Source organism: Macadamia integrifolia, unplaced genomic scaffold, assembly GCF_013358625.1.
Source record: "Macadamia integrifolia cultivar HAES 741 unplaced genomic scaffold, SCU_Mint_v3 scaffold1439, whole genome shotgun sequence".
Lineage (NCBI taxonomy): Eukaryota > Viridiplantae > Streptophyta > Magnoliopsida > Proteales > Proteaceae > Macadamia > Macadamia integrifolia.
The window spans coordinates 61,590-80,483 of record NW_024868204.1 but is presented as its reverse complement, the minus strand read 5'-3'; the positions used below and the strand labels follow the sequence as shown (position 1 = coordinate 80,483).

General features: G+C 36.9%; 1 protein-coding gene across 7 annotated transcripts in view; it reads right to left on the bottom strand.

The window, feature by feature from the left end:
- Positions 1-120: 120 nt before the first annotated feature.
- Positions 121-18,894, bottom strand: part of LOC122063739 (histone deacetylase 15) — a 56,252-nt gene continuing 37,478 nt past the window's right edge. For 5 of the 7 annotated variants that reach the window (XM_042627440.1, XM_042627438.1, XM_042627442.1 and 2 more), the window contains 6 exons: positions 13,659-13,767; positions 7,656-7,735; positions 7,317-7,399; positions 7,184-7,229; positions 4,509-4,680; positions 121-772 (listed from right to left, as the gene is read on the bottom strand). In XM_042627440.1, coding sequence (XP_042483374.1) covers positions 639-772; positions 4,509-4,680; positions 7,184-7,229; positions 7,317-7,399; positions 7,656-7,735; positions 13,659-13,767 — 624 coding nt within the window. In that variant the 3' untranslated portion in view covers positions 121-638. Of the gene's footprint in view, positions 773-4,000; positions 4,067-4,508; positions 4,681-7,183; positions 7,230-7,316; positions 7,400-7,655; positions 7,736-13,658; positions 13,768-18,894 lie in introns of all 7 variants that reach the window. The other 2 variants (XM_042627443.1, XM_042627441.1) reach the window with 2 other exon arrangements.

Below are 18,894 nucleotides of genomic sequence, written 5' to 3'. Positions count from 1 at the left end.
TATTTATTTTTTTTTTTTTTTTTCCTAACAGTTTTTGCCGAAATTTAACCTCAGAAAATAGAAACAAATGATTGCTAAATGTAATTCATATCCAACGGATAAAAACTTGCACCCAAGATATAGAATGAGGCCGAGGATCATTATTACACTAAACTTATATAATTGATTCCTTTGGATGTCCTGTAAATAATTCATGTCTACCACGCAGCAAATAAGTAACACCGCAGAAATGCAAACAAGCCAGCTTGGCCTTTTGCTGTACAGGTCAAAACATCAACAACTGTAAGTTCACGAAAATGTCCACTCTGCATCTCATCCTCCTCTTCTTTCACCCCAACCATTAGAGATGTTTCCAAATTCCTAACCTCCATCCTAACATACATAATGGTAAGGGGTGTGAGATCACTATAACCAACACCATTGAAATAACCAAAAATTTCTTCCCTATGTGAAATTGACAAATGAATCAGAGACCCTGATTACCAAATGCCAATTAGCTAATGCCTCCATAAACAACATTATAAATAACTATATTTTTCATACAAAAAATGGATGGTCATGAGACCAGCCGTGATCAGGTAAGCATACACAAAAGCCTGGGCCGAATAACAGAGTGGAGGATGCAGGAGATGATAAGATTAGCAGAATGCTTTTGCCCGTCCCTTCGCCTTCACACGTAGTTGCCCATACAACAGATGATACAATAACCTTTTCCGTCCCCATAACCACCATTTTGGTCGCAGTAGCCGCCGTTTCTCCTTGGCTAATTTCTCTGCAAGATAGAAAATTTAATGGCAAATGAGGTAAAAACTTTTGGGAAACAAAAACGTGTCCAGCTGACAGAAAACACCCAGAGACAGGGCACACAAAAAGATGATGCTGAACCCTGCACCCAGGGAGCTGAAGATGCTGGCCCGTGCCTTTAACTGATTGTGTCTTAATTTCTCATTGGTGCCATAAGCTGAAGATGCTGGCTCAGGGTTCTTACATTCTAAACTTTTAATGGAAGACCATTAAAAGCGTCAACTACAAACTAACATGTAGCTCTCGCCACAGACCAGGATTCATACTTCCACTAAGACAATCATTACCTTTGTCTAAAAGTTCAGTATCATTTACTAAACATAATAAGAAACTTTATCTTATTATATCAGTGGACTTTCAGAATTAAAGAATAGTAATAATAGTAATAATAATAGTAATAGTAATAGTAATAGTAATAGTAATAGCAATAAATAATACGGTGTCGTTAAGGAGACACTTCGAGTAACAGTGTCCCGAACGACTACATTACCCGGATTTTCCGTACATATCTACGACATGTGGTGTCTTGATAGGTCATGCAGTATTTAGGACACTATTACTCAAAATGTCTCCATTTAGTAGGCTGTAGAAATAAACTTTCTATCTCTCTTTAATGTCCTCATCCCTTATTAATACTTTATCATCTTCACTTTTAATATATCTAACATGGTCAAAATCTCTACTCTTCCTTTCTCTCATTTTAGCCATCATATAGATATCTTTTACCCACTTCGTTTGTGCTTAGATTGTTATAAATCTTCATATATCTTCACCGTTGTTTTTCCCACAATCTTCCTAACTTCATTTTTGGTAAATTTTTATCTTTGTAGATCCTCTACATCCTTAGTTCTTTCCCATATCTTAAAACTACCTTTATAAATCTTAATGACTGCTTGAACCTCATCATCCCACCAAGTCTCCCTACAAGAATGACGTTTTCCTATCGATCATCGTACGACATCTTTAGCAACCTTTTTAATATAAATAGTTGTTAGAGCAAACACCAAGAAATACGAGAATAAACAAAACCAAATCCGCACAACACACAGAGATTTAACAAGGTTCAGTTCACACACCAATGTGGTGTGCTACGTCCTCGGGTGAAGATGTTTCACTATGGAGAAGAGAAATTACACCCAAGCAACGGCATGAAAACTCACTCTGAAACCCTAGCTCGAAAAACCCCCAAAATACAATGATTTTTTCAACAAGACAACAATACATTATATACTCCAAGTCGAGGGTCAACCCATTGAGTCACGATCAATCTGGTCGAACCCCTCTGCTTCCATCATAGATCTCAGAAAACTTCCCATTTGGGTCGTCACCAAAATATGTTGGAGCGGGTAAATCTCCAAAACGGATCAAGAATTCAAGACAAACTTAACAGTAGTGTATTAGTGTCTCCCTCAAAGTCTAATTTTCCTTGTCTAACCACTTCATCAATAAATGATTTCAAAGTATCTCCTTTTAAGCTCTACCACCTTATCCTAGGGCAACTAAGCTCATCTTTCTTACAATTCTGCCTAATGAGGCATATATACATGACCGTTAATCTATGTTGTGTGGTTAAACTCTCTTGATATAACCTTACAGTCCATACATAATAATCTCTCGGACCTTCCAGTTAGGAAGAAATCAATTTCGCTACTATGATGTCCATTTTTGAAGAACTAAATGATCCTCACTCTTTTCAAAGTATTTACAATAGATGGATCATAAGCAAAAAATCTAAAACCTAGATCCCCTCATCCCTCTCTCCAAAACCATATCATCCATATGCATCCTCATAGCCTATATGATCTTTCCCAACACATCCATTCAGATCTCTCCCAATTATAATCTTTTCTCCTTGGCTAAATCCTTAGCACAATCCATACATGTGTTCCCAAAATTGTAACTTACTCCTTCCACCAATCCTAGTAAGCGCCAATTATATTGACAATCTCTTTCTCCAACACAAGCATGATGAACAAAATCCTCTCTCTGAATCTTTTAACATCCATCATGCCATTCTTTAAATCTTTATCCGCTACTATGCCCAATCAACTTCTATTACTTTTATCCCCCATATACCAAAGTTTAAAGTCATCCACCTCCTTAGTTTTTTTACCCTTTTATCTAGTCTCTCTAATACAGGCCATGTTAATCCTTCTCCGCATAACATCTATCAATTCTAGACCCTCACCCATTAAATATCCAGTGTTCCAAGATGCTAAACTAATCCTATGCTTTTGGACTAGCTTCTTTACTCGCACTCATCCACGGTGAGAGAACCCTTGCCTACTTGTCACCGCATCCAGGCACCGATACCGCACATCTCTTACGAGGGATGCCTTAGCTAACCCTTGTTTACTTTTCACTATACCGGGTCACAGAGAGTTGTGCGTCTCTCATTTTGGCAGGGAGAGCCCTAGCAAAACGTTTATAATATGCGGTTGTAGAGTCCATGTAAAAGGGGTTTTTTCCAGTGCCAGCTGCCAACTTTATGTACCAACCCTCCTCTCCTTTATCCGGGCTTGGGACCGGCAGAAAATACCTATAATAGAAATAATAATAAATAGGAATTGACAAAAATAACCCCCAAACAAGTAAACAAACCCCTATTTAGGTTGGTCCAGCCTTGTAACTGCATCACAAGTTCACAATTACACATATAGTTGGTCTCACAACCTAGGGTAGGCTGAACCTTATAAGCAACCCCCAATTTTCATTTTTAACTAAAAAAAAAAAATTGACATGAAACCAGTTTTTCTTCTTAGGGGACGGGGAAGGGTGGGGTGTGAGGAGTATCTACCCCATGTGTAATCCTATAGAACCAAAACTCTTGTGAATATGACTAGCACTTCAATTTCAGGTTCAAAGGGTAACATGACAAGGCTTTTCTGATAAATGATCATCAACAATTCAAGCAATTGCAACAAGAATGATGAAGGGTTACACAGAGTAAAGAAACAGCGGCAAAGCAGCTTTCATGGATGGGTTGTGGAGAAAAATGAAATTGTGTGAGGCAATGCTCATGCAGTGATGTTATTATAATTTATGATATGAATAGATAATTTTAATTTACTCCCTTCATAAAAAAAAAGGTTCATTTTATATTAATACTCTTCATATTAGACCCTAGTTATAATTAGAGTATGAAGTTATTTCCTAAGTATAAAAGTCATTTGAAAGAATAGAATAGGTTCCATACCACGCTACTATACAATTCCCTTCTCCCCTAGTCCTCTTCCTTTCCCGTCTTTCTCTTCCACATTCTCTACAAAATAAATTTCAGTGCTAAAATTTTTAACGCAAAACATGGTTAGCAAAGTCAAAAAGCACTCACAAAAACATTTTAGTAAACATGAATACCCCAAATCAAATTTTCCATTGAGTGTGCATGTGCCGGTGAATGTTTTCCTCACGTTCAGGAATTTACAAGAACAAACACTGTAAGATCCATAGACTTGGATCTGTGAGACCACCCCATCGGATTTCCATATTAAATCTAATAAATGAACATTATCTCAAGATTTTTCTTTCAAAACATTGTGGCCAATAAACGATAATATCCGATCAAATAAACAAGTTGAAGAATCAGCCTGTCAACTTTCAAAACAAACATAAGCAAAAAAAATATGAAACATCGAACTAGTTGAGTTCTTTATATAAAACTACAGCACTGCAGAAAGAAAAGAGTTGGTACAGAGCACACTCACTTTTATTCTGCAAAAAAAATGATGCCCATTGTGACTGCAACCTAGTAAATGTTGGCTTCAGTGTAGACCAGAAGTTCATCTGAATTCCCAAGACTTCCAAAACAGTTTGCAAGCCAACTTTGGAAGGTTCAACATGATCCACATCACATAGAGGAGTTTCACCAAGTAATACCTTTACATAGAAAGTTAAGATAGTGATAAAGAGAATAAGTATTAGATACCGTAACAGATCAACACATCATATGGATTTCAGCATACAAAACTGCTAGGTAACATGGTGATGTAGGATAGCCTAGAGTTTTAGATTTATAGGGCTTCAAGAAAGAAAAAATTAGGAATGGGGTAAGGTATCAGCTACTGTTAAGGGACCATGAAGCGTGAACAGACAGTTCCTGTGAACAGTAACACCAAGGTAGAGACAGGAAATGGAGCTGGAGGTCTGAAAAAAGGAATGGCAGTTTTCCTATTTTACAATTTTTCTGACACCATTCATGACAAGAAAGAAGAAGATAAAAATTAAAGAAACACTAAACCAATTTGTATGAAGGAATCAAAAGATCTGCAAAGGCTCACTCAAAACATCAGAAGATAAGTATCGACAATCCAATAGATGCAGATAAATCACAGAAATAGGCTTATTTTAGTGGAAATAAGCCTTGTTAGGTTACACATGTATTAGGCCTTTGGTCCAATGAGTTTTCATTATATTAGCCACTTCAATGGACCTAAATATAGGATAGGAGATTAAAATTCATAATTTATTAGTTAATTAAGTTGGCATCTTAACAGTTGTATATTATTTCACTTCTTATTTTATTTCCTTTTCTTTAGCTGGAATAGGCCTGATGTTGACAATCCAGCTTATCTCTCTTATCTCTGAAGTTAGTCTTTAGTAAATACGTTGCTGTCTGTTATCATTTTCTTCCGGATAAGATTATATGCAATCAGTCCTGATGCTATCGTACAGTCCTACTTGAGTTAGCTCACATTGTAAATAGATGTAGTCATGTAGAGGCCATAGGCTCCCCAACAATTTTGAAGTACTATCATTTCAGTTTTCTGAATTTTAGCTGATGTGTTGATTTAGTAGTGCAAAGTGAAGGCTAGATGGATTCCTTGGTGGAATAGTGGATTATATTCCAGGATTTTGGTGGAAACCTAAACCACTGCCGGTCGATTCCTGCCCTATTATCCTATCTGTCTTTCTATTCTACTCATCATTTTCAAACAGGTCAGATTAATCCATTCTTCTACTACTTGAGATGCTCTGTTTTCACCTCTTGGTTACTATTTCTGTTCTAGTTCTGCTACCCGGTTTCCTAATAGCACTTCTGCAGGTCTGTTCCTCCTTTGGGAAAGACCACTCGACCAGACTTTTGGCCCATTCTGAATCTCAGTATGTAGTTACAATTTTTCTCTATTTGTGATATTGTTTAAAAACTAATTTCCCAGGCAGGACTAGAAAGTCAGAAATAGTCACTCCCCATCAAAAAAGTCCATGCATTAAGCTGGGTACTAAAGCAGAAGAGCCTCTCTAAAACTTAAACCTACAAGTATGAGTACATTCATGTAAGAATACCCCCACTGAGGAGTATTGATATTGAGTCATGTTAGCAATGGCCTTCATTCGGATAGGAAAGACCCAAAACAAAGACAAAACACATGAAGGAACACAAAGTGGTTTACAATACTTGGAAGCCACCTTCCTACTAAAGATATCCCCTGTTTTTGGTTCAAGTTCTAGTTTGTTTTATTTGATCATATCCGTATCCCCTTCATTCTAGTTCTGATTCTTCCAAAATTTGATACTGAAGGTACTGTTTGCCAATTTCTCTCAATTCTGAGATACTTTCCAGTTTTCTAAACCTCAAATCACTGAACTGGATTTTTTACTCTGCTTTTGTTTCCCCTACAACAGACCCATCATATCTTTCATATTCCTATTAAAATATTACTTCCTACTTTAGACTTACCAGGACTGGGCAGCCTTCCCTGTGAAAACTCCAATTTTTCCGAGTTAGTTTGACACAATTACAGGTTCTTTCTATTGTCTACTCAGTTACTTTCGTAAGCTATTTACTCTCAAATACACAGCTAGTGTGGTGTTCCGTAAATTCCATATTGAACCATTTTCTGGAACTGCATTAAAATTCTGGATTTTGTAAAAAAAAATCAATTTTCTTCATTCTTTTAAATCCAATCCCTGTGTGTTTAGTGTGGTCCCAGCACTCAAATTGCTTATAGATTCTTTCTGGAACCCTGAACTACAACATATTTATTCGCTTCCAGTCACTACACAAAAAATAAATCATTCACCTCTAAATGAAAATAATTACTCTAAATACAATGTTACAGCCGTGACAATATAATGTTAATTTTTGGCAAGCAATCAAGAACAAAAGAAAAAGAAAAGAAAAGAGTACAAAAGGTGGTAAGAGCATTTCCCAGGACAACCAAAAACCTACCAAACCTGAATCATCACATCACAAAAACAGAACAGAAACAATCACCAAGAACTCCAGAAACCTGGAGCTTCTCACATATGGAAATAACAAAATGGAACACACTAATCCTATCAATGACTAATAGCGAAAACCATACATGTCTTACGATTTATCAATGACAGTGTTCATACAATTTGGGAGAAAGGTACTTGAGGGGAAAAAAAAATTCACCTTTATCACTGCTGTAGCGGACGATGATATTGAACGGAGATTGTAGCTGGAAAGAAATACATAAGTTTGTCAGGCTGACAGTGAAGAAAATACTTAAAATAACTGTAAGCTTGAGAAGAAGTAAACCACCAACCCCCCCTCAAGAATTACAAGCAACTTTCCACTGGAGAGAGCACTCAACAAGTGTGTCATTTGTGCAAAGCCAGCCGGAGTTACCTACAATGTTGATATTTCTAAGACGTGAGAGGAGAAGCATCAAAAGTAGAAACATTATGACCTTAACCTTCTCAAATTGCTGATTGTTTAGCCTATCTTGCTAGTTCAAGCCCTCCTATGTGTCCTAAATATAATCATTGACGACTTCACAATATTTAAGAAACAAAACACAATTTTTTTCAAAAACATATATAAAATTCCTGGAAAATACAAAGAAAGATAAAAAGTGATGTTCACAACAAAGAAAAGTTCTTACATCGCAGCAGCCAAGCGGATCACCCCTTGCAGCATCGAATCCCGCTGATATAATAGTGATATCTGGGGAAAACTCAAAAGCTGCAATTAGACAAAATTCAAACAGCATTAGTAGGCCTAGGATAAAAGCTAAAAATTTAGCAGAACATAGCTAACATCCAAAGGGGTACAAAAAGTTATATACTAAATATGGTACCCAAACTTTTGAACAAGAAAAACTGATGATAACTTAATGAACACAAGTATCAAATGCCTTCTTCCAAATAATTTTGGGTCATGCGAAAAAAAAAAGAATCATACACTTTTATTGAAAATTGCAACCACTTAGATAATCCCTTTGAGACTCTAGCCTATGTAGAAGAGAAAATATTTACTAATTCATCACATTTTCATTTCCACTTACGTACAGAAACTTACTAAATCAGTTGCAAAAAAATCAGAAGAAGATAGAAGAAAAGGGATCATTAAAATCCAGGAAAAAGCATCATTAAAATCAAGTGTTAAAAGGGGACAGGACACCAAGAAGGTCCCCACAGTGCCTTAGCATGTTTTTCTTGCCTAAGTGACACCCAAGTGATTTATTCAATTCATTAAGCTCATAATAAGTAACTTAGGGGTGTCAATCGGTCGGTCCGGCTCGGTTTCGGTCCGGATTGAGTCGGTTTCGGTGTGGAAAAGTTGAAACCGAAACCGAACCAATAAGGAAATTCCGATTTCGGTTTGGTTTCGGTTTGTCTTCGGTTTCTTAAATCGATTTGTAACCGGGTTGGTTTTGGTTTTTGGTCTAGTTTGGATTCGACTTTCCATACAAATGTTTACAAAACTATACAAATTTTGATTTTTTTTAATGAATTTTGGAGTGTTTCGGTTTTGGTCCGGGTTTTGAGCCGGTTTCGATTTGGCTTCGGGTTCATCCGGTTTCCGGTGCGGTTCGGTTTGGTTTTGGGGTTGCAATACTCGAAACCGAACCGAAGCCTTAACGGTTCGGTTCGGTCCGTGTTGTTATCGGTTCGGTCCGGCCGGTTTTACCGGTTCGGTTTAGGAATTGACACCCCTAAAGTAACTAAACAAAAGTAAAATAAAGCACAAATATTCATTTATAAATAAAAAACTATATATTTTTCTTTGGACCCAGGGAAAATTTTCAAATCAGCCAGATGCTGCTAAAATAAATGAAGAAGCCCAGTAGTACACAAAGTGGTAGCAGAAAAGAAACAGCTGTAACTGTCTTGAACGAGAATAGTGATGACCATGCTATTTTGCTCATAGCAAAAACAGTGGCCCTGGATCCCATCACCCTTTTTCTTCTTCTTAGGAGGATAGAATAGAAATACGAGGGCAATATCTTCTTTCAAAGAGAAGGAAAGTCACCGTTCTCAAACCTTAGTATGTCAAAATATTATTAACATTTGAAAAAGATAAAAACCGAGATCTTATAATTTATATTTTTTTTGTTTATGCTTTGCCTTTTTTGGCAGGGACAGTTTGATCCACTGTGCACCAACACCTATATAGAATGCTTATCAAATTCACATATACAAAATTTTCTAAGCCCCTATCTGTTTGCGCTTGTTTAGGATGAGTTGACAAAAGATATACAAAGTGACGTCCCTTGGTGTATGCTTTTTGCGGACGAAATTGTTTTATCGGATGACACAAAATCAGAACTCAATGCTAAACTAGAGCAATGGAGATCTGCCTTGGAAACAAGAGGCCTTAAAATAAGCATATCAAACAAGAATATGTGATGTGTAACTTTGGCCACTCCACGAGAGATAATGACTAGGTGACTATTGAAGGAATAGAGGTTAAGCAAAGTAACTATTTCAAATATTTGGGATCCATCATTAATAAAGAAGGCGATATAGAGGATGATGTATCTCATAGGATTAAAGTGGGATGGACGAAGTGGAGGAGTGTGACTGGAGTCTTGTGTGACAAATGTGTCCTGGTAAAACTTAAGGGAAAATTCTATCGGATAGTCGTGCTCCCGGCTATGATGTATGGGTCGGAATGTTAGGCCGTTAAAAAGTAACATATTGATAAGCTAAGGGTAGCAGAAATGAGAATGCTAAGATGGATGTGTGGGAAAACTGGAAGGGGTAAGGTTAGGAATGAACAAATTAGAGTGGATCTGGGGGTTGCCCTAATTCCTGACAAGCTTCGAGAATGTCGTTTGAGGTGGCTTGGACATGTTCAGTGAAGGCCATCAGATGCACCGGTAAGGAGTAGTGACTTGATATAGATAGAATGATCCAAAAGAGCTAGAGGCAGGCAAAAAATGACCATAGGAGATGTTGAGGAAAGACATGCACAAATTAGGCCTTGTCCCAAGTATGATTTTGAATAGAGCAGATTGGAGGGCTAGGATCCAGGTAGCAGACCCGCTTTAGTTGTGTTCTACTTTGTTAGTGATTAATAATCTGTCTCCTTTAACGCCTTTTATTTTCTCTTTCTTTGGCTTTGCTTGGATCCATGTAACCAACCCTATTAGGTTGGGACAAGGCTTTGCTGTTGTTGTTGTTTGTTGTATATAAAAAAATTTTCTCGCTCCAATAAACCACCACTAATAATAATAATATTAATTCATCATCACTTCATTCTTCCCAAAGTACCCATTTCACCATTTCACACCCATGCCACATTCGACATAGATACGGGCATAGTACATGTGTTCGACATAGCAAATCTAGACATTTTTTTACATAGTTATCAAGGGGAAGATGCCAGTCGCGTTGGTTGTGTCGTCTTGCGTCTTTACCCCCTCCAAGGAATTGGGTCACCTAGACACTATGACAACTATGCTTTTTTATGTTTTTTGGGAACATACCCATTATTTGCACATGCACAAAACATAAACTGTGGACTTGTATTAATGCAACTCCATTCTTAGTATGGCATTACATACAGAGTTCTCGATGATGCAAGTTCATAATTCCAGACTTTTGGAATTAAAAGTTTTGATTTTGAGATACAACTAATGCATGCATCTAAATAATTAATGCAAAGAGTAAGCGTATTTGCTTAATTAACTCATTTGCATACTCGGAAATTGTATATAATTGTAATGCATAACTTGTAAATGTGTACCAAGGATCAAAGTATCGGTATCGGTTTTCGTATGTCGTAAGATACGCATCAGAGGGTATCATATAGTATCGGAGATATGCTAAGATACGCTAGGGATACGCACATAAATGGATAGAAAATACTTATACATTTTTGCATAAAATATAAAACAGTTAAAAAAAACTATATATAATATGTATTCTGCATAAATACAAAAATTTAGTCACACTAAGAATCCAAGGTTTGTAGTTGTTTATGGATGTAAAATCCTTGTTCAAAACCTTGATTTCCACTTCATTTAGAGAGAAAAATGGCTAGCAGCAACTTTGAAACAAAAACCCCCTCTTAAAAATCGTGTTCTGTTGAGAAATGACCCATCTTGGCCATTATATGACCGCGGCGCACCGTATCAGTATGTATCGTACCGTATCTATCGATACATACCGAAATGTACATTTCACCTTGATTTCAATTTACCATAGAGTATTGGTATGTATCGGTGCATATCGGTGTGTATCGGTATGTAATACAAAAGGATTTTAAAATTTTCATGTATCGTATTGGTAAGGGCCGATACCGATACGTATCGGACGATACGGTACGATACATACCAATACTGACTATGATGTCTATCTCGTTACTGGACCCACATTAGCTGAGTCGCATTGATGCAGCATCTCTAGATCGATACCATCAATTGGATCAAATTTGGATTCCCATATTGGTTACTTCTTTTACAAAGCCCAACCCAAAGAAGAGGTTTCCTAAGCCCAATTGCAAGTCTTTGGTAAGGAGTAGGGTTTTCTTTTTTATTTTATTTTTTTACTAAAAGGGTTAATAACTTAATTACCTTTTTCACCAAGGTTCTAAATCCCAGGTTCGACCTGGGTCGAGACCTACGAAATATAAGGGAAACCAGCTACTTTTCTGGGCTATGTGGAAACCTTGGTTTCGAACCCAGAAAGCGTTCTTTTTCCTTTTTTCCTGCCTGATTTTTCATGTACAGACTATTTTTTACCTCATAAAGCTAATCCATGAACTACTTTCAAACAAAAAACAAATAGAAAAAAAAAAAAACCCCCAAAATGGTACTTACGGTTTTTTGTTAGTGTACACTGAATGATGTTGTACACTAGATGACTAGATGAGGTTTCTCTTAGCTGGTGTAGCACTTATTTATACCAAAAATCATTTTAGTAAATGATTTATATTTTTTATTTCATTTACTTACTAATTTATTCATAAATAAGCAAATACCCCTATTTGGATCCGATAAAAATAGTTAAAAATTCAAATTCCAAAAGGATAAAAAGTCAACCCTCCAGTTCAAGAACAAATTGAATTTTCAATTGTAGGGCAATTTTCAACTTTCAAATGCTGGGGTTCTTCTCAATATGGAAATTCCATAAATCCTCACACAGTAAAACATTGTTAAAAAACAAGAGAATGGTAAAATATTCTTTTGTTTTGATGTCCATACATTTATTTTTGTTCAAGGCAATTTTAAACAGCTCTCGAGCACACCAAATAAGATTTGACAGGACCATTACTCCTTCAATATTGCTGGAAAGAGCAGTTTCCAAGGGAAAACGTGAGAGGCCTAATCTACCTATCTTCTTCTTCCCCTTCTCACCTTTCCATCGATTCCATCTTTTCCCTTTTACTTCCTATATTTTTCCAGAGTGTGTGAGGACTGTTTATGACCAGTTGAAGAGTGATTCAAGGTTGATTACACCCTTGGTCTGTTGCTGCTACCCTGAGATACAAGCAGGTCTGCGATAGCTTTTTAAGGGAAATTTCTGGGCAGAACTCGATTCCCATATCTCCATGTTCCTTAGGCTTTTGCAGCTCAGCTTTGGAGGATCTATTAGGCCTTCCAAATAGGCCACCCAACCAAGAGATAAAGAGCCATCAGAGGCCTGTGCTTGGTGCTATCAAAAATCTCAAGATTTGCCCTAGTTTTCAAGAACTATCACACCTCATCAACCAGCTCTCGGATCAGGCCAGTAGTTTGGGGTTTTATTGAGTACCTCCTAAGTGACCTTTGATCAGCAGGGCATCCTCTTCTGGGTGTTATTTTGTGAGTTACAAATTTTCTCAGATCTTACCTACAAATCCCTGACTTAAGTTATTATATTCTGCCCTATGATTGATCTGTTATTAGACCTAGCTGCTGAGTTGTATTACCTGGTTATTGTTTGGCCTTTACCTATTGTATAACCAGTAGGGTAGCATACTCTTGTTGCTGGTTGTTTCCAACCACCCCAGCTGGTAGGGTCTATTTGATTGTTTTTGGCCTAGGTGATTAGCATACAGTTATATTTGTTGGTGTTGGAGTTTGGACTGTAATTAGTCTAGGTCCTGACTCTAGTATTACCTCAAACAGAATTGTTTGGAGGGCAAATATCTATGTAGCCAGCCCCTTTTAGATTCGATGTTCCTGAGGTGTTGCTTTGTTTCATTTTTTTTTTTTTCTTCTTTTTTATTTTTACCCTCACGCAGATCCATGTAGCCGACCCCATTTAATTGAGAAAAGGCTGAGTTGTTGTTGGAGTTTGTACTATAAAATATCCACACAAAATTTGGGTACTATAAAAGTTTAACAGCTTATGATTCAGAAGTCAGAACAGATTGATTACCTAATAATCATAGGAAAAAGATTAAGAAAATTCAAAAGTAAATATCACTATTTCAACCCACGTATTATCTTCCTATCACCATGACTTTCAGTTCTTTAAATTATTGTGATCAGATTGAAGCACCAGATAGAAGAGGTCGAGATAAAATTATATCATGGGCTCTTACCAAAAAAAAAAATTATATCATGGGCTATTTACACCTACTCCAGTCCCTCAACACAAGTAGAGAATTTATTGAAACAGAAGGTTCTTTCTTTTCTATTGGAAATAAAAGAGATAAGAAATGGACCTATTACCTATAGGGAGGACAATATGCTGAAAAGCGAAAAGGTAATCATTATCTCCCACTCCCCCACACTTCCATGGAATATTCACAGAATATCCTTCTGCACCCATAATCCCAACCTGGTGACAGATGAATTTAGGTCATTTTCCAGATCCTGAAAAGCAGATAAAAGCAAGAAAATTGTACAGAAAACCATAAAGCTCATATGTACACATAATTTTGCTCATGCACAGATATAAACGACTAAAATGAGTACCAATATGAATACAACTATGCATGTGAAAATGGAGAAGAAGAGACACCTACTTAGGGGAAAAAAAAAAAAGGAAAGACAAATGAAATGCGAGATGGACATAACAATAAGCAAGCATACAAATAGGAGTGGAAAACTTGAAATCATAGAAAAAAGCGAATAAGATAGAATGTATCCACTACAGAAACGAGGGGAAAAAAAAAAGGCACATGAGATCAGAATCAAACAACAGGATGCATTTCTCTGGTAGGAACAATATTACCATAACATTATTCACATAAATTTGGACTGGAGAATTGTGCCACAATTAGTAGACATCTCAAAGTCATTACAACCTATGCCCAACCCATGCTCCTATCGATGAAATGTTGACAAACTTTCATTTCAGTGAACCTGTATCAGTTTTGACAGAAAGTCAGGAACCAAAATCTATACATCCAAAAGAAATAGTTGTTTCCATTGAAAAGTCTTGAACTCGATATCAGTTTTGACAGGAACCAATTAGGTTTTATGCAAAGAAGATCAACGACATAAGCTATTTACTTAGGATGCTTATGGAAAGATTTAGAGAATGCAAGAAGCATCTCCATATGGTCTTTATTGAATAGAAAAAGCTTATGACAGTCCCTAGAAAGTAAATTTGGAAAGTAAATTTGTGGACATAGTTAAAGATATGTATAATGATGCGGCAACTAGTGGAAGAACTATGGGGGACAAGATAGTGAATTCCCAATTACAATTGGGTTACATCAAGGATCAGCTTGAAGCCCTTATTTGTTCACACTTATCATAGATGAATTAACCAAAGACATTCAAAGTCATGTCCCTTGGTGTTTGCTTTTTGTTGATGATATTGTTTTGGTGGATGAGACAAAAGAATGGATTAACAAGAAGTTAGAATTATGGAGATCAACCTTGGGATCAAGAGGTTTTAACTTTATCTACAATAGGACGGATAATTAGGTAGCGAAAATTGATGAAGGAGATTCTGCAAAATGATTATTTTTAAGTATCTAGGCTCAATCATAAATAAAGGAGAAATAGAGGATGATGTTACACAAAGAATTAAAATATGATGGATGAAATGAAAAGGTGCATCCAGAGTGTTGTGTGATCAATGCTTTCCTTTAAAACTTAAAGAAAATTTTTATAGTATAGTTATACAACTGGCTATGATATATGCTGTGGAATGTTGGGTAGTTAAGAAACATAATATAGATAAACTCAATGTAGTTAAGATGAGAATGTCGAGATGAATGTGTGATAAAACTTGGAAGGATAAAATATGTAATGAACAAATTAAAGCTGATTTAGGAGTAGCTACAATACATGATAAGCTGTGAGAAATTCATTACTCATTTCAGGTGGCATGGCCATGTACAACGGAGGCCTTTAGATGCTATAGTACAGAGGAGTGATTTGATTCATATTGAAGGAGCTAAAAGAGCCAAGGATAAACTTGAAATGACTTTGGGAGAAGTGGTGAGGAAGATATGCATAGTATAGGCCTTGTAACAAGCATGGCTTTGAATAGAGCTGATATAAGGGTAAGGAACTAAGGATCCATGTAGCCAACCACATCTAGTTGGGATAAGGTTGACAAGGATTAAAGTATCGGTATCGGTCACCGTATCGGTCAACCAAAATTAAGATACGTATCGGAGGGTATCGTATCGTATCGGAGATACGCACATAAATGGATATGAAACACCTTTTTAAACACTTTTGCATAAAAAATTTGTTAAAAAAAGCTATTGATAACATATATTATGTATAAACACTAAATTGAGGGTATCGCACTAAGAATTCAAGGTTTGCAGTTGTCCCATAAATGTAAAATCCTGGTTCCCAACCTTGATTTCCACTTTAGTTAGAGAGAAATATGACTGGCAACAACTTTGAAAGAAAAACCCTCAAAAAATCGTGTTTTCTGAAAAAATACCCATCTTGACCATTATATGACCGTAGCGCACTGTATCAGTACATACCGATACTCACCGATACGTACTGATAATCATCGATACGTACCAAACGATACATACAAATACTCACCGATACTTACCGATACATACCGAAACATATATTGCACCTCGATTTTATATTTTCCATAGAGTATCAGTACGTATCGATAGTGTATTGGTGCATATCGGTATGTATCGTAGGATATATATCGATACGAAAGGATTTTAAAAATTCTATGTATCGTATCGGTGTGTATCATATCGGTCGGCTAAATTTAAGATACGTATCGGAAGGTATCGTATCAGTATCGAAGATACTTTAAACCATGAGGTGAGTAGAGTTGAGTGATTCAATTGAAATAACAACACCTCTATCCCTTTCACTTCTATCATACCTACCATCGATTTTGTTGTTCATCATTTTTTTGCACCTCCTATATGGGTTGTGGATCTTCTGGAGTTTCAACCTCCAACTCCAACTTTTTACGGTCACTGTGGCCTTTTCTTGTATCAACAGACGCCTCTTTTTTCTGGTGTAGCATCACAAACTCATGACATTTTACATTTCTCTCTACTAAAAGAACCCATGTCACTTTGGATCAAAGTAACACCGTTTATATTCTTTCACACTTGATGCACCACAGGTTACTTCAGATCAAGCTTATACATCGAGCTTGTGTTTAAGAAAGAGGATGTCAACATAATTAACAATTAACACATGTGAACCCCAAATAGGGTGGATGAAAGTACAATTTTGGGAACACATAGATGGATAATGCAAGGTTTAGGTCTAGGATAAAAAGATTATTATAGAAGGTGACCTGAACAAACATGTTTGAAGAGAAAGGAGAGGCTATAAAGAGGTACATAGAGGATATGAATTAGGGGTAACTTGTGTCTAACTTGACACTAGCCCTCTTTATTTATAATAATGGAGAGAGTGTTCTATAATATTACAAGGACCAATAAACCCCTAAAGAACTTAATGACCTGTTTAGATTCTAATATCCCTAAAACCCATTATTACAACACTCCCCCTGAAGCTAATACATATATATCACATATCCCCCAACTTGCAAATAATAGGATGAAACATCATACTACTAAGATATTTAGTAAATACATCAGTAAGTTTTTTACTACTGAGAACAAAAGGCACAGTGATAAGACCCATATCTTGTTTCTCTTTGATGAAGTGCCAATCGATCTCCACGTGTTTGGTTCGATCATGCTAAACAGGGTTGTGAGCAATGTTGATGGCAGATTTGCAGTCACAAAATAGCTTCATAGGAAGGGTAGCAGGGATAGCCAAATCTTTAAGAAGACTATGAAGTCAAAATCTCACAAATGCCATGGCCCATAGCACGGAACTTTGCTTCAGCACTCAATTGGGCAACGGCTTGCTTTTTGCTTAGCCACATAACAAGGTTACCACCAACAAAGGTGCCATAAGCAGTGGTAGACCTACGGTCATCAGGAGAGCCTACCCAATCAGCATCCGTGAAGGTCTCAACCCTAAGGTGATAAGGAGAAAAAAAGAAAGCCACGTCTTGGGGCAAATTTCAAGTAACGGAGAATGCACAGCACAACTTCCATGGTTGTCAAGTAAGGATCATGCATGCACTAACTAACCAAGCTAACGGCACACGCTATGTCGGGGAATGTATGAGAAAGACAAATCAAATGCCTAACTAATCTTTTATATCTCTCCTTATCAACAAAATCACTTTCCTTGCTAACTAGGTGACCATTACCATCAATAGGAGTATCTAACGGCTTGCACCCTAACATGCATGTCTCAGAAAGAAGGTCAAGCACATACTTTCTCTAGGACAAATAGATTCCACGAGAAGACCTGAAAACTTCAATGCCAAGGAAGTAGCGTAGTTGTCCTAGATCTTGAATCTTGAATTCCTCACCCAGGTATCTTTTGAGATGAGAAATCTTGCAAGATCATCATCACCTATAACCATGGTTCGAAATCTCGCCGAAATTTCAGTTTTTTTTTTTTTTGCCGAAACAAAATAAGGCACGAAATAACATTTGTACAAATTTTCAGTCGAAATTTTGGTATTTCGGCCAAAATTTCGGTATCATTTCAGTATCTCGCCTGTCTCGGTACATTCCATGTGTTATAAATACCATATCTTGGTCGAAATTTCAATATTTCGCTCGAAATTTTGACTCTGTCTCGCCTATCTCAGTAGTTTCGGTTTCTTTTACATATTTTGAAGGAAAAACACTCCAACAAACCTCTAATTAGCCACATCATCACACATTTTGATTTCAATTGAACTCCTACAAGATCTACACATTCAAAGTTTAGGAAAGGTAAAGTTCTTTCTCCAAAACCAGGCAAAATTTTCTAAACAGTTTGACGGTTGCTGGCAAACAAAGGTGCAACTCTAAAACAATGTCATGTCCTAACATTTTTTTCATTTTTATGTTCTAAGCGTGTTTATTAACCTTAAATAAGTTACCCACCAAGTTTCAAATCAAAATATGGCCGTTTGACCACCAAAACAGTCAACCAAAACAAAAATATATATATACACCATTTCGACCGAAATTTCACCAAAATGAAACGAAATTTCAGTTTCTAAACCCACCGAAGCACCGCACCGAAACGAAATTTCAAACCTTGCCTATAACAATAATATCATCTACATAGACGATCAAGATAGCAATCTTTCTCTGCAACACTACCGGAAAGCTCGCCTTTTACGTTAGGATAAGCCACCTCTGGCTAGAGTTAAATCTCCGTAGATGGACGTCCAAATCCCGTTATTTTGATAAGATTTGGAATGCCATCTACTATGATGTAAGCTCTAAGTTGGCCTCCCTCCACCACCGTATGGTTAGAGATACCCTAAGAAACAGGCTCATTGTTGTCTCCTGGGACCTCTCCTCCACCATTCTATCCCCCCTGCCGCCCTTATAGCGATGGCTTAATCATTGAGGCTATTTCCCCCTCCCCCTTCCCTTTATTTGGGTTTGCTCCCCCCTTTTTGTTGGTTGTGGCCTCTCCCCCC